This window comes from Lates calcarifer, linkage group LG14 (genome assembly GCF_001640805.2).
Source record: "Lates calcarifer isolate ASB-BC8 linkage group LG14, TLL_Latcal_v3, whole genome shotgun sequence".
NCBI lineage: Eukaryota > Metazoa > Chordata > Actinopteri > Centropomidae > Lates > Lates calcarifer.
Window position 1 is genome coordinate 13255533 of NC_066846.1, and position 14410 is coordinate 13269942.

Below are 14410 nucleotides of genomic sequence, written 5' to 3' on the forward strand. Positions count from 1 at the left end.
CCTTTTTCAGCAGGTACTGGACATTCATTCATTCTAAACTTCAAGATAATTTCTTTAAATGTAAACAGCAAGAAGAACCTCCGTCCACTTTTTTCAAGAAAAGAGGTAACCTGAACCACAAAGATGCCAAACCAGGAATTCCCAACTGAGTCCTTCCCCCACAAACAGCTGAAACTACCTGAAGTACTAACACAAATAATACTGATATGGCTAAGTCCTCACAGAAGCTAACGCACAAAAATCTAATTTAAAGCTGATTCTAGTGTCTTAAAGCTTTTGTGTATTTAAAAAACGAGTCCACAGTATTTGGTTGAGTCGTGTTTCGAACTGCCTTTTTTTTTTTTTTTGTTCAGCATAAGTACATTTATTTTTAACAGATACTTTATGGTCCTTTTGCCGCCTCCTAATTTCTCATTTTCGTTTAATCTTGTGGTCTTAAATAATGATTTGAAACAAAGTTTTGGGGATGAGTGCCTGGTTGAAATCTAGTTATCGATGAAAAGTGATAAAATTTCAAAAACAGATAAATATGTCAATGAAAACGACAGAATGGTGGATTTCGCTGCATTAAAACACAATATCTGTGCTCACAAATGATCTTTTCCTTCTGTTTTTATCACCAACTGCAAAAACAACTTTTTTTTTCTGTATGTGTGTTAAAATAAAGTCAGCAGGTCAATTCTGTATCGGTATGAATTACTTACATTCAAATATGGAAGCCAAATGGTGCATAGAAAATGAGCTAAAGTCAGCCTAGACCACTGCAGTGACTCTCTACATTCCTGAAAAATAAGCACTTGATTCGTGACAAAACTTTAGTGTTCAGCGAAAGTTTCTTCTCATCCTCAGAAGTTCGTTCTCTCTTTTCATTGAGGTTTTTGTTAAAGGTGAGAATGGGAGAAACTGCAGGAAAAGAAAACTAAATGCAGGAGTTTATGGGCACAAGGAGACAAATGTTGACGCTGGATCGAATGTGGACCGATGCTCAAATTCAGATGTTTTTTTGTTTTTTTAAGTGTTGTTAACTGATTTTAAAACTCCAGAGGATGTAAATTAGCTGAGGTTTGAGGAACTGGCAGGACGACAGTAGTTACCGAAGCTCTGTCCAATAAAAGAGCTGCTCGTGGGTCCATGTGACTTTTGTTTATGGGGCCCGGTTGGCTCGTTAATCGGCCCGGCGTGAACCTAAAACGAACCAAACCGGGTCCGCATCAGTTTTTCCACTCTGGTCAGGACCACAGCGAACAACAGCAGACTTTAGAAGAAGCAGACAGGATTCAAAAATTAAAGTCCTCTTCTTCTTGTCTTTTTAATTATGGCTACGAGCTTCGCTTCACTCGCTTGGCGTCGTCGGTGTGGGGTATCTAAGGATCAAACGACCCTGACGGACGAAAACGTACTTCAGGAAATCCCAAAGAATCTGGGTGGATTAGTCCCTCTCCAACCCTTCCTGTTCGGTGCTTTGTGTGTTTGAACCAGGATCATAACCCTGTCCTGACCCAAACACACACTTATGAAAGTCGACACGCACAAAAAAATACTGTGAATTTGCTCAAACACACAAACACGAAGTGTGGACGAAGTGTGTTCATCCTTATCTGCCAACATCCATCTATCTGAAAACACACTTTGTGCTAATAAAGCTCAAAACCCACAAAGATCAACAAGAGCAAATCCAGGACTTAACCTCCTGAACCCTGAGTGTGCTGAAAGACTGGAGCAGATGGAGGAGGAGGAGGAGGAGGAGGAGGAGGGAATGATTTGAGGCAGGAGGGCGAGGAAGAAGAAGTAGAGGAGAGGAACTAATGTGAGGAAGGACAGAGTGAGATGCTGGAGGAGAAGGAAGAAGAGGTGAAATACAGTAGGAGGTGGAAAATGAGGAGGAGCAGGAGAGTGAGCAGGGGAGGGGAGGAAAAGCATGAAGAAAAAGAGGAGGAGGAAGCAAATGTCTTGAGGCAGGAGGAGAGGAGACAATCAGGAACAAAAGGAGAAAGGGATGAGGAGAAGAAGAAGAGGTAGATGGGAGAAGGAAGAAAAGAGGAAACAGAAGAGAAAGAGCTGGGAGGAAAAGGAAGTGGGAGTTAAAAGCAGGAGAGACGAGGGGAGAAGATGAAGAGGAGGAGGCAAAGGAGGAGTAGGAGAAAGAGGAAGGATGTGGAGGAAAGTTTCTTTAAGGTGGCGTTTGGCGACGGGTTTCTTCTCTGCACGAGGACGCTCGGTGACGGAGTCTCTGATGAACGAGGGGACAGTGAAGCGCACATCTGACAGTAAAGGCACAAACGGACACACACTCGCACACAAACGCACACAGACGTCACATTTGTGAACCGCGGGCGGCGGCTGCTGCTAATCAGCTGAGTCGGATCAAGTTCACCAGTTCGTCTTTTAAACTGCAGGAACGACAGAACAGATTCAAGAGAGAAGAACGGGAAGGAGGGAAAGAAGACGTTCATGTTTTTCCTCCTCTCCTCCATCATCACTCTTTCTTGGCCGGTCCGAAAGGCCCCACCATCTTCATGGCGGCGTAGTTCTGCAGGATTAAGAAAGAGAAGAAGAAGAAAAGACACAGGAGGTTATTTTCTCCTCTTTTTGCGATTTGATTTTTTTTTAAATCTCGTGAACTCAAACTTGCCGGGAAGGAATAGAGGAAGACGCCGAGGAAGAGGAGAATGAAGAAGAGGATGATGAACAGGATGATGAACCACTTGAAGCGCCTCCACAGGATGAACTTGAGGGTCTTGTAAGGGGAGGAGAACCACAGGAAGGAGGTCTCCGGACGCCTGAGAGGGAGGAGAGTAGACGGAGGTTTAGAGGTTGTGTGTTTACTGCTATGGTGTGTGTTTGTCGTTGTGTGTGTGCGTCTCACTGAGGTTCCTCCAGGTGAGGGTTCATGTTGGGTTCATCTCTGCCGAGTCCGGCCGGTCGCTCCTCTTGCTCCTGCTCCGTCACGATCTCCAGAGACATCTCCACCTTCCCCTGAAACACACACACAAAACAAACATCGTACACTGATGGTGCCTCGGAGCCGAATCGTCTGTTTTCAGTGTGTTTCTCTTCTCACAGCGATGATCTTCTCTCCGTCCTTCTCGCAGGTGCAGGGCCACCATCCCTTCACCGTCTTCTGCTCGAACAGAGACACCAGCTTGTCGGCCGGCTGGTCCAGAAGCTGCAGGTCGCACTTCTGTGGAGACTTGGCCGGACGCAGCATGTGGTTCAGGTCCATCACCAGGTGACCTGAAGAAACCACGCAGGAAAACGTCAATCGTGGCAACCAGGAGGACATCGATTAACGTTAAAATATCTTTTTATGTGGACAAAAACAGCCAGGATGAGTCCAGATAACTGTCTAGTTCTTTAAAGTTATTTTAAGATCTGAAAGTTACAGAAGTCTGGTCTAGTCATTCAGCCAATCATGTTGTTATCATCAACCTTTACAAACTTTACAAACATTCTGACTTCTGACAGTAAAAACAACAGAGATTTTTATATTTCATTACATTTTGTGTGATTTTTTTTTATGTGAAAGCCTAAATGAATTAATTATTGTCTGAAATTGGATGTCGCCGTCTCTAAAACATGAAAGATGATTTCATGGGTTTGTAATTTAAACGTCGTCACTCAGAACAACATCAGTGAAACTTGTTTGTTTGTAGTTTCCTCTGCTCTCTTAAAGTCTGTTAATCTGAACGTCTTAAATCAGGATTCTTCTGGGAAACGAGGCCCAGATCAGCGTCAGTTCTCGACTAATTACTGAGTGTGTTCTGAGTGAATTATGGACGATCCTGTGGCAAAGGGTAGTTAGTAAGGTTTTGATCAGTGCTGACGTTAAGTATGGAGGGATTGCGGAATTGATGAATGGCCGAAGGGAGAGCTAGACGTCCACTGGAGGAGCTTTTTCCAGAGTTTGCTGCAGTTCGACGGCGTGATTGTAGGAAAATCGGCTCGTGTCTGACCCTCACACGCTGCACGGTGGGGGGAGATTAACAGTCAGCTGGCCCGAGCTGACGAGCTGAAGACAGGCGGGCATGGAAAAAATGCTTTGAGGTGGCGACACACCCGAGGTGAATACGAGGAGTCGCTGCAGCGGAGCGAGGGATGGTGATGGACAGGAACAGATCTGGATTCCTCATCTTCCTCCTTGTACGCCGCAGACGGACGGCACAGCGGTGAGTTATTTCGAGGGTGAAGCGTCAGGGGTGAGGGAGAGGCAGAATTTGGACAGCTTGAGCTCTCGAGAAGAAAAAATAAAATCCCCAAACCCTTCCTCTCTGTGAAATGTGCCGACACAGTGGAAATGGAAGAGCGTTAATTCTTAAGATAAATGTTATCACAGCAGTTTGTCTTGTGCGAACATCGCACATATGGTTCCCCTGGATGGATTTAACACCCAAACATCAGCCAAGAATCAGGGGGAAACGGCTCATATGTGCTGTATGTTCTGACTTGGTTGGACCCATTTCCAGGAAACCTTTAAGTATTTTCAAATGAATTCAAATTTATAGCTAAGATCGAACATTTCAAACAAGTTTTAGTGAGAATTTTAGTCAAAAATGGCCCAAAATCTGCTTTAGATGTATTTTTCCAGGGAAAAACTGTTACTAAATCTGTAAAAATACAACTATTTTATATATCAATTATTATCCAGGTGATAAAATCTCTAAAAACTGATCAGAAAAGCTGGAAATGCTTCCAGCTAAAATAAAGTGTATCCATGCAACAGGACAGTAGAAACGCGATGGCTCTTTTAACCTGCTTCATTTAAAAGGTCTAAAAACTTCATAAATGTCAACAGAAAATAACAAGGTGACACTGAACACAACACACTCTCGGAGCAGTGTTTTTTTTTTTTTTTTTTTACCAAGGTAGTCATCGAAGGAGAACTTGTCGTTGTCCCAGATCTGGATCGTCAGTTTAGGAGCCAGTTTAGTCTCAGCTTTGTCCATGCTCCAGAAATGTTCCTGCACAAGAAAACAAACAGGAGGAGAGAAAGGTTCAGTTTGGACATTTTCTACAACAAGTTCTGTCTTTCCTAACACCTAAGGAAATTATATATGCCTGTATTTAATCTGTGAGGAACTGAAGGAGAGAGGTGTGCAGGAGTGCAGCCTAAGATTATATTAAGATTACAACAATGTTTAGGTGGGTGGTAATGTGTCAGAGAAACATCCAGAAGAATGAAGGTTCCCAGCAGAACAGTGGTCTTGTCAGTGGTTTTAATGCAAAATGTATTCTAGCAAGTTTACTGTGACGCTTCAGTTATTTTTACTTTCATAGCCTAAAATCACACATCACAAATTTAATGTAGTGTACAACTCCCTCTATCCTTCAGATGAAGGATGACAGATCTGACTTCAGTAGAAGAAAAGAAGCAATAGAAGTAGTGTCGCTTTCCACCCGGTGGAGACAGCTCTTGGAGAGCAAAGGATGAAGTTTCATGCCGTATTCGCAACATTTCTTCTAGACTGGTAAGTAAACAGCTGCTAATGCTAATGTTAGCTATGTAGCTGTAGCAAAACTTACATGTAGTGCCTTTGATGACTCTTTAATGTTTGGTTTCAAGTATTTTTCAAGCAAAAATGTTAAATATTCTGTTTTCAGCTTCTAAAATGAGACGATTTCTGCTTTTTTAAATTTGACACTAAATTTGCATATCTTTGGGTTTTGGGTGAATAAAACCAGCAAACTGAAGACATGACTGGATGAGAACCTTGCATATTTTCACCATTTTTTAAGAGTCGACAGCAGATTCATCGATAGTGAAAATAATCATTAGTTGAAGCCTCAGCTTAGACTGAAGGCAATGTCCAATCTGAGTGTTAACATGACTTAAAATGTGATTTATTTTCATGTACAGTGTCTAAGCAGATTTCTGTTTTTTTATTTAAATTTAGTGAAGCTGTGAACGATGAGAGAGGAGACATGTTGGGAGTCTCCTCTCAGTTTGGAGCAGCACTTCATCGACACATCTCTCACTACATCACCACTTCCACGCTCCAGCTGTTTGTATGTGTTTGTATATGAACACACACATCTGCACAGGTGTGTGTGTGTGAATTATACCTATTATCGCCTCTGGTAAATTCACACTAAACTGCCAGACAGTATCTGAGTCCATCTCACCTCTGTGCTAATGGGCGTCACTCTGCAGCAGCTGCACACCGAGTTTCCTCTCTTTCCATTCCCTCACTCGTCTTTTTTATCTGTGTGTGACACTCTTTGGCTGTTGTTGATTAAAAAAAATATGGTTTTTCACACCTGAAATAAAATAGGTCCCCTGTGATTTTCAGCAAATGTCAAAACTGTACTGTAATGCTCCTAAAAATACTTGGTGAGGAGATTTTCCACAAACTAAAAGCTGCGTTTAGCAACTTCACAAAGTGCCAGCCTGGATTTCCTTTTCCTGAATTTTGTGGAGTTTTCTATGAACCATGATCGATTTATAGCAAAGTGAAGAGAGAGAGCAGCTTCTGTCAAAACTTTTTTTCCTTCTTTCCACCAGGAATGAGAATTTTAATCTTGATTTGCGCTCACAACGTCGGTCTTTCCATCCATTTCCAGACTTTTAAAGGTGCCATATGTAAGTTCTTGCTATCGCTATGTGGCTAACATTAGCATTAGCAGCTGTTTTCTTGCCAAGAGCTTCAGTCCTTGTTGGTTTACAAGACAAGAGCTGCTACTCGCAGTGCTACTTCATCTTCACGTTGGACTGGACGCTACAGTGACTCAAGTGTTATCACACAATGGGGCTAATTGGTTAGCATGCTAACCTCAGTTAATACTGGTGTTGCTTCCCACTGGTGGAGACAGTTTGAAGTTTGATGCTAAACTTGCAACGTTTCCTCAAGAAGTAGGTAAACAGCTGCTAATGCTAATGTTAGCTATGTAGCGATAGAAAAAACTTACATATAGCACCTTTAATGGTTCTTTAAGGTTTGGTTTCAAGTATTTTTCAGGCAAAGACTCTTATCAAAGTCTTTCTGTTTCACTGTTTCTAAGACTCATTTTTTCCTGCTCTTTCCTGAATATCATGCTCAAAATATCAGTGATACATGACTTCAATTTTCTGTAATTTTATCCTACTTAACTGTTACAAGAGGACAAAAAGTATTCAAAACAGGGCCTGTTTTTGCCCTGTTTTGAATACTTTTTGTCCTCTTCTAACAGTAGTAATTCTTAACAATACGCCAGATTTCAGCTCCCTGTGTGTCTGTATGTTTAAATGACAGAGTCCTCTCTCCGGTCTTTGTAATGACTTCACACTGACTCTCTAAATCAGAGTCTAAATCCACATCATGCTCTCACACGTCATAACAACACACACAAAACACTGAAAGTAAACACACTACACCCTGTAAGTGTGTGTATGTGTGTGTGTGGCTGCTAAAGCATGTCGGTGTCAACGAGTGTGTGTGTGTTCACCGCTTGGCTCACTTTGTCCACAAACTCAGTCCAAGCACATTAAGTTATCACTCCACAGCTGTCACGAGCAGGGGTGGGACCGCCATATACGAGTGTGTGTTTTAGTGTGTTTCAGCGTGTTGTGTGTGTGTGTAGCTGCTCTCTGTAATATCTAACAGCATCAATCAACTTCCTTTTTGTTGCCAGAGTGCTAAGTACAGAATCGTGTTCGGTCTTCTCCCTCATTTCCTGCACCTATCTTTCTCTCTCTCTCTGTGTTTCTCTCTCAAATCAAATAAGCTCTATTGGCATAAATGTTAGGTTACATTATTACGCTAAATTACATACTGATGAAACCAATAAATGTACATTTTATCAAGGAAAAATACCAAGTAGATGAAAACAAATGTCTGAGAATTTAGTTCATGTGTCTGTCACTTAATCCTGGTAGCTATAGCACATAATTAAGCTTACTTTATGCCAAGAATAAATTAGAAATGTGACTAAAACAAGTCTAAAAATGTGAGGATTGTAGTCCAAGCACAGTTTTGTCTTTTTCTAGAACTTATTTGCTTGTTTGTTATGTTAAACGACTGCTTTTTTGTCTTCCCTTTGGATAAATAATACTTTTATTTTTATAAACGGACTACTTCCTTCTAAGCTGCTATTATCAATATATTTATAATAACAATAGATCAAAATAACTACAGGCAATGTTAAACACAGTGGCTAACATTGAAGAATCTAGAGATTTATTACCAAATTTAGCTAATGTATTTACAGCTACAGCTTCAGTCATTGTTGGGTTAGAATACATCCTCTGGGCAGCACTGCTTCTTCATCCTCTCATGTTGGACTGAGGACAGACTGGACGCTACAGTGACTCACTATTCCAAAGTGGTATCATGATACAGGACAGGCTGGAGCAAGCTGGTTAGCATGCTAACTTCAGTTAATACTGGTGTTGCTCTTGGCAAGTGCAGGATTGAAGTTTGATGCTGAACTCACAACATTTCTTCTAGACTGGTAAGTAAACAGCTGCTAATGCTAACATTAGCTAAAACTTACATATAGCACCTTTTTAATTATTCATAGCAGCAGTAACTCTGAGAACTTGACAACAGCTGCAGCAGTTAAACCATTATTCGATTAGTGGATCAACAGAGAAAATAATGGGCAACTATTTTGATCATCAGTCAATGGTTTAAAGTATTTTTCAAGAAAAAATGCCAAATATTCTCTGTTTTCAGCTTCTAAAATGAGAGAATTTCTGCTTTTCTTTGTTATTTATGACATTACATGACATTTTTTCACTGTTCTTAAGACTAGACGGCAGACAAATCAATAGTGAAAATAATCGTTAGTTGAAACCTTAGCTGAGACTGAAGGTAAAATTTCAGTTAAAGGCAGAATTCAGAGGAAATTTCTTAGTTTAAAGTCAGAATATTGAGTCTGAGTGACTTTTCCTGCCACCCATCACAGTCTGACAATGAGTTGATAGTGTTGTTGATCAGTCCCTGTGACTCAGTCATTATATCACCAACCACTGAGGCTTCAGGCTTCATAAACTCAACTCCTGGCTCTAGCTCTGTTTTGGAGTAAAAGCTCTCCACCCAGCAGAGTTGGTTTTTTTCACTTTATTTAAAACTCCCTCTCGTCTTTTCAGCTGCTCGCTGATTGAAGATGCTGCTACAAGCGAGCGAACGCCGTCGTAAAACATGTCGGCTGCGAGCGGCTAAAGAGGCTCGCTCTCGGGCCAAGAAAAGCAAATGACAGCCTTGTTGTTATTCCACTTTTCAGCGTGATGTTATTTTAGCTCTTCACTAGATGTTTCTGTTGAGTCTCAGAGATCCAACAATGTCTAACTCACTCCTCTTTGAAAATATCACGTCATTAATTCTCTTAATTGGTGGTCACTGTAGATTAGTCAGGGGACTCTGATGGTTTTTTAAATCAATGGATTTCAGTCAGAGGGTTGAGGGTACCTTTCAGGTCCAGTAAGTCTTGTTGGATCAATGACTGAACGCTACAGTGACTCGCTATCACAATGTGGTATTACGAGATGGGACTGGCTGGGAGCTAGCTGGTTAGCATGAGGTGAGACAGGGCTAGCTGGTTAGCATGAGGTGAGACAGGGCTAACTTCAGTTAACACTGGTGTTGCTTTCCACCGCTAGCTATGTAACGATAGCAAAAACCTGCATATAGCACCTTTAATGGTTGGCTTGTAGAAGAAAAGGCGCTAGGGAGGTTAGCAATCATTCCATCCCTTCCTCCCTCTTTCCCATGATTCCTACCTTCTTGTCGACGACACAGAGTTGCTCTGCGGGTAAGTAGTTGAAGGGAAACAGGAATCTGTAGTTGAAGTTTCCCTCTCCGCCAAGAGAGCGGTAATGGACGTCAGTCTTCTGCTTGTTGTGTTCGTGACCGTCGAGCCAGCTGACGAACAGAGGAAGGAGACGGAGTCACCATTATTTGTTTTCTCTAAGAGGATGGTAGTTATAGCGACAATAAAGGAAAGAATAAAAGAGAAGAAGAAGAAGAAGAAGAGGGAAAGCCGTCATGATTCACTTCCTGTTCCTACCCTTTAACGTAGATGTCACTCATCTTCTCCCCGCTGATGCTGACATCATCGAGGATGACATCACTGGTGTTCCAGATGATGCAACGCAGGAAAAACCTGACGAACAGATCTGATTACATCATCCATTGATAGATTTATTGGTGTATTGATGACTGTTAATGACTGACAGTGTGACTGAGAAAATGATGACTGATTGATCAACTGATTGTAAAACTGTAAAAGACTGATTAACCAAACAACTGGTCACAGCTTAATAACCGAGTGATGTAAAGTACTGACTGATCAATTGATTGATTAATTCAGCCAAATGACTGACTGATTAATTGACTGAATGATTGACAGATGGACACCTTGATGGACTGACGGACTGACTAATTTATTGAAGAACTAATCCATAGATATCCATCAATAAGTCTGACTGACAGAGATTGATATATCTACTGATCAATTTACTTGCTGACTTACTGATTGACTGATAAGACCGACTAACTGATCGATTGATTGACAAACTACAACTATGACTGACTGATCACTTGACTGATTGATTGTCTAACTCACTGACTGACCGACTGATCAACTGAATGATTTATTGACAAACCGATTGACTGAATGATTGGAAAAGTCATTGATTTACACATCTATTGGTCAGTTTATTTACCGTGTGACTGACTGATTGGCAAACTGATAAGACTGACTGACCAACTGATTGACTGATAAAACGATTGACCAGAACCCTGGACATTCCTCTCTCAGAGTTGTGCGTCCACTGTGTTGTGTGTGTTTATGTTCCTACTTCTTAGCCTTGCGTGGCGTGACGTTGAATGGGGGTCCAGGTGGTCCCAGGGACTTGGGGAACAGGTCCACCCACATCATCAGGCGCCCCTGACGGACGGCAACGACAACCAATCAGCATGCGGGAACGGACACAGGAAGAAAAACAATGAAATCGTCCATTCGAGTGTGTGTTACCTGCTGTATGTCAGGTTGTAGCGGGCTGTACAGCGGCCTGGTCTCCACGTGTTCAGGTACCAATCCCAGTTTCCTCAAGATGTGGAGCGCCAGTCGCTCCTTGATTGGACCGAGGTGACGTTTGGACTCGTGTTTGTCCTCTGAAAACACACACACACACACACACACAATGAGGTATAAGTGTAGGTCATAGCGCTCTTTAAGTGACTGTTAAAGCTCCCAGAGTGGAGAATGGAAATACAGAATACTGGGCGGACTGGGAGGTGAGTGGTTCACATAGGAATTATTCATTATTCACATAAAAACACACACACACACCGAGGCTCTAATGCACAAACACACACACTGAGACAAACACAAACACACACAGAGACAGTAATACACACTAAAGCTGCTTGTTGGTCTCAGCACCACAAACGAACGAGGAAAATCCGTGCTGTTTCCAAGCAAAATGAAAACATCAAGCTAACGTCAAAAGTTTATGACTGTAAACTCAGAGTCACCTCGAGGAGAGGAGAGAGGGAGGAGGAGGAGGAGAGAGATAATGAAAGGAAACAAAATGAAGAGCAGATATGAAAAGAAAAGATGGAGAAGAGAATGAAACAAAAGGAGACAAAGAAAAAGAAGAGGGGGAGATGATGGATAGACAGAGAGCAGCAAAAAGGGAGGAAGGTGAATAAAAAGGAGAGAGAAGAAAAGATGACAGATGGAAAAATGGGAACAGAGAGGATGATAAGAAAGATTGTGAAAATAAAACAAGAGGTGGGGGAGAAGGATGGAAAGAAGAGAGAGAAAACACAAGAGAAAAAGAAAGAAGAAGAAAGAAAATGAAGTGATGAGAGGCAGGGAAAGAAAAGAGGGATGAGGAGGAGAGATGAAACTGATAAAAAAAGAGAAAGAAAGAGCAGAGGGAAAGAGGGAAGGTGAGAGGAAACCAGAGACAAAGGAGGATGAGGAGGAGAGGAGGAAAAACAGTAAAGAAAAAGAGTGGAAGGTGAATGATGAGAGGATGAGGGAAGAAAAGAAAAAGAAAAAGAAAGGAAGAAGGGAGGTGTGGAGGGAGAAAGGAAGAGTGAAAGGAGGAGGAAAGTGAGAAGAAAGAGAAAAAAGAAAACCAGGGGAAAGTTGAAAACAGGAAGAAGGGAGAGAAAAGAGGTTGGGGATGGAGAGATAGAGGAGGAGGAGGAGGAGGAGGAGAGGAGGCACGCGGCCTCTCGGCCAATTAGCAATCGCTGTTTTCGATGGGGGCAGCGGGGCTGACGCACGGTAACCGCGGCAACTGTGGAAAGAGAACGGCAGCAGCGGTCGCTCCTCGCTAACCGAGAGACGACCGCGATGTTGACGTTGGCTCACACACACACACTCACACACACTCTCACACTCACAGTTGCACCATAAATCACCAAAAACGACAACCGTGACCTTGCATCGCACCAGCCATGGAACATATGTGTGTGTTCAGAGTGTGTGTGTGTGTGTGTGTGTGAGTTAAAATGAATCTTGAATATTTATCTCGTCGCTCTGCTCTTCAGGTGGTCCTGTGATTTAACTCCCCCTCCCCCCTCCTCTCCTCCGTCCTCCCTTCCTCCCCCCTCTCTCTCCCCGAAGTTCTGCAGTTTTAGCAGCAGAGGAGGAGATGGAGGTGAAAGAAGGGATGGATGAAGGTGTAAGTGATGAGGAGTGAAGGGAGAGAGAGGAGAGATATGGGGAGGAGGAAAAGGAGGAGAAAAAGAGGGAGGATTGAAGGGATTAAAAAGAGAAGATGAAGAAGAAAGACAGTACAGCTGAGATGATAAAGGAGGAGAAGGAGTGAAGGGAGGATGGAGGCATGATCACCTAATCTTGAAGAGAAGTGGCTGGTAGTTCTCCAGTTATGGCCACATGCATGTTCTGTGAGGTCACAGTGACCTTTGACCTTTGACCTCTGACCACCAAAATCTAGTTCAGTTCATCCTCGAGTCCAAATGAACGTTCAGGCCAAATTTGAAGAAATTCCCTCAAGGCGTGGTGACGAACATCCAAAATAAAGGTGAGAGAAAGAAGAAAGAGAAAAAGGAGGGATGATGAGGGATAAAGGAGAGAGGGGGGAGGGAAGGAGGGATGGATGGATGGATGGATGGTGGGGAGAGACAGGAGAGAGCAGGACAGAATAAGAGAGGAATGAAGAAAAACAAAATGATTACGGAGTAAAGATGGAGAGAATATTCAGAGGTGAAGCAGAGAAAGAAAAGAAGGCGAGGGATGACGAGGGAGAAAAGGGTGAGAGAAAAGGGTGAGGGTGGAGGGGGAAGAAATTGACACAGAAAAAAGGTAGAAAATGGAAAGAAAGAAGAAAAGCGAAGGAAGAAAAAGAGAGGAGGGAGAGTGGGAGTAGAGTGCAGAGTGATTTATTTGCTGTGAATTTACTGAACACACACTTGTGCGTGAATATGTGGACGATATAAATCTGTGCAGCAGAAAGTCCGACGGGTGCGATACAATAATCGAACTACACTTCCCATGGTGCAACACAAACATCCGCTCAGCTCACCCAGGTCTGCAGCTGTGTACTGGTCTCCTCTGAAGTGGACTACGTCGTCCTGGTAGACCGGCTTCCTCAGGTTTTGTCGCTCGCACACTCTGTTCAGCAGCTGCCGGGGCGTCAGCTGGTCTCGCCACTGGTTCACCCCCGACCTTAGACGCAGACAGAGAGCACGTGTGACGCTCTTTAAACTTTATTGAAAACGAATACAGGAACAGTAGGTCAGGTGATTACTACTCACACACAGTAGGACTGGGGCAGACCGCACATGGCTCCGTATTTGGACAGGAAGCGGTTCTCCAGGTCGATCACCGTCTCGCCGATCTTCTCGTCTTTGGTCAGCATGTCGTGGTCGTACAGCATCACCCGCAGGTCCTTGTCCAGAGGGAGGGAACAGATGAGCTCAAACATCCTGGAGGAAAAAAACAAGACACAACGACTGAAGGAGCTGAAGAGTGACCACGTCTGGACGTGAGGTTGCGACCTGATATTTTATGATGTGATGCTGTGGTTGCACTTGACGTAGTTCCACGTTACGTGATGTGATTTGACTTGATGAGAGTTGACGTCACATGAAGCGACATTTCTGGAAACGTTACATGATATTTTGTAACATGGCGTGACGCGACGTGATGTTTTTGTTACGTGACAGTTCTTGTGTTATGATGTAACAGAATGGAGGCTGACATGAAAGGAGAAGACGTGACATGAGGCGACGAGCTGTTTTCAAAGTGACCCTGAGTCCTAACACTGTGCAACATGAGAACAAATCTTCAGAGTAAAGAGACTAAGAGGAAATCTGAACTTTGACCTCTGAAGATGAAACTTCACTGTGAGCAGATGTAAAGAGTTTTCAGTCTGTCAGGAGCTGCACTGAGTGTTCGCTCAGCTCTCCTCTCTGTCCTGATGCTGTGATTGGTGTGAGTGTAGTGACCCCTA

The 14410-nt window shown here is 43.0% G+C and overlaps 1 protein-coding gene across 12 annotated transcripts in view; it reads right to left on the minus strand.

Annotated features, from left to right (window-relative positions):
• Window positions 1–361: 361 nt before the first annotated feature.
• dysf (dysferlin, limb girdle muscular dystrophy 2B (autosomal recessive)) overlaps window positions 362–14410 on the minus strand; it is a 71498-nt gene continuing 57449 nt past the window's right edge. For all 12 annotated transcript variants that reach the window (XM_051075427.1, XM_051075434.1, XM_051075432.1 and 9 more), the window contains 11 exons: window positions 13713–13883; window positions 13481–13623; window positions 10951–11090; window positions 10775–10863; window positions 9982–10077; window positions 9695–9836; window positions 4859–4958; window positions 3062–3234; window positions 2867–2976; window positions 2633–2780; window positions 362–2530 (listed from right to left, as the gene is read on the minus strand). In XM_051075427.1, coding sequence (XP_050931384.1) covers window positions 2477–2530; window positions 2633–2780; window positions 2867–2976; window positions 3062–3234; window positions 4859–4958; window positions 9695–9836; window positions 9982–10077; window positions 10775–10863; window positions 10951–11090; window positions 13481–13623; window positions 13713–13883 — 1366 coding nt within the window. In that variant the 3' untranslated portion in view covers window positions 362–2476. The remainder of the gene's footprint in view (window positions 2531–2632; window positions 2781–2866; window positions 2977–3061; window positions 3235–4858; window positions 4959–9694; window positions 9837–9981; window positions 10078–10774; window positions 10864–10950; window positions 11091–13480; window positions 13624–13712; window positions 13884–14410) is intronic.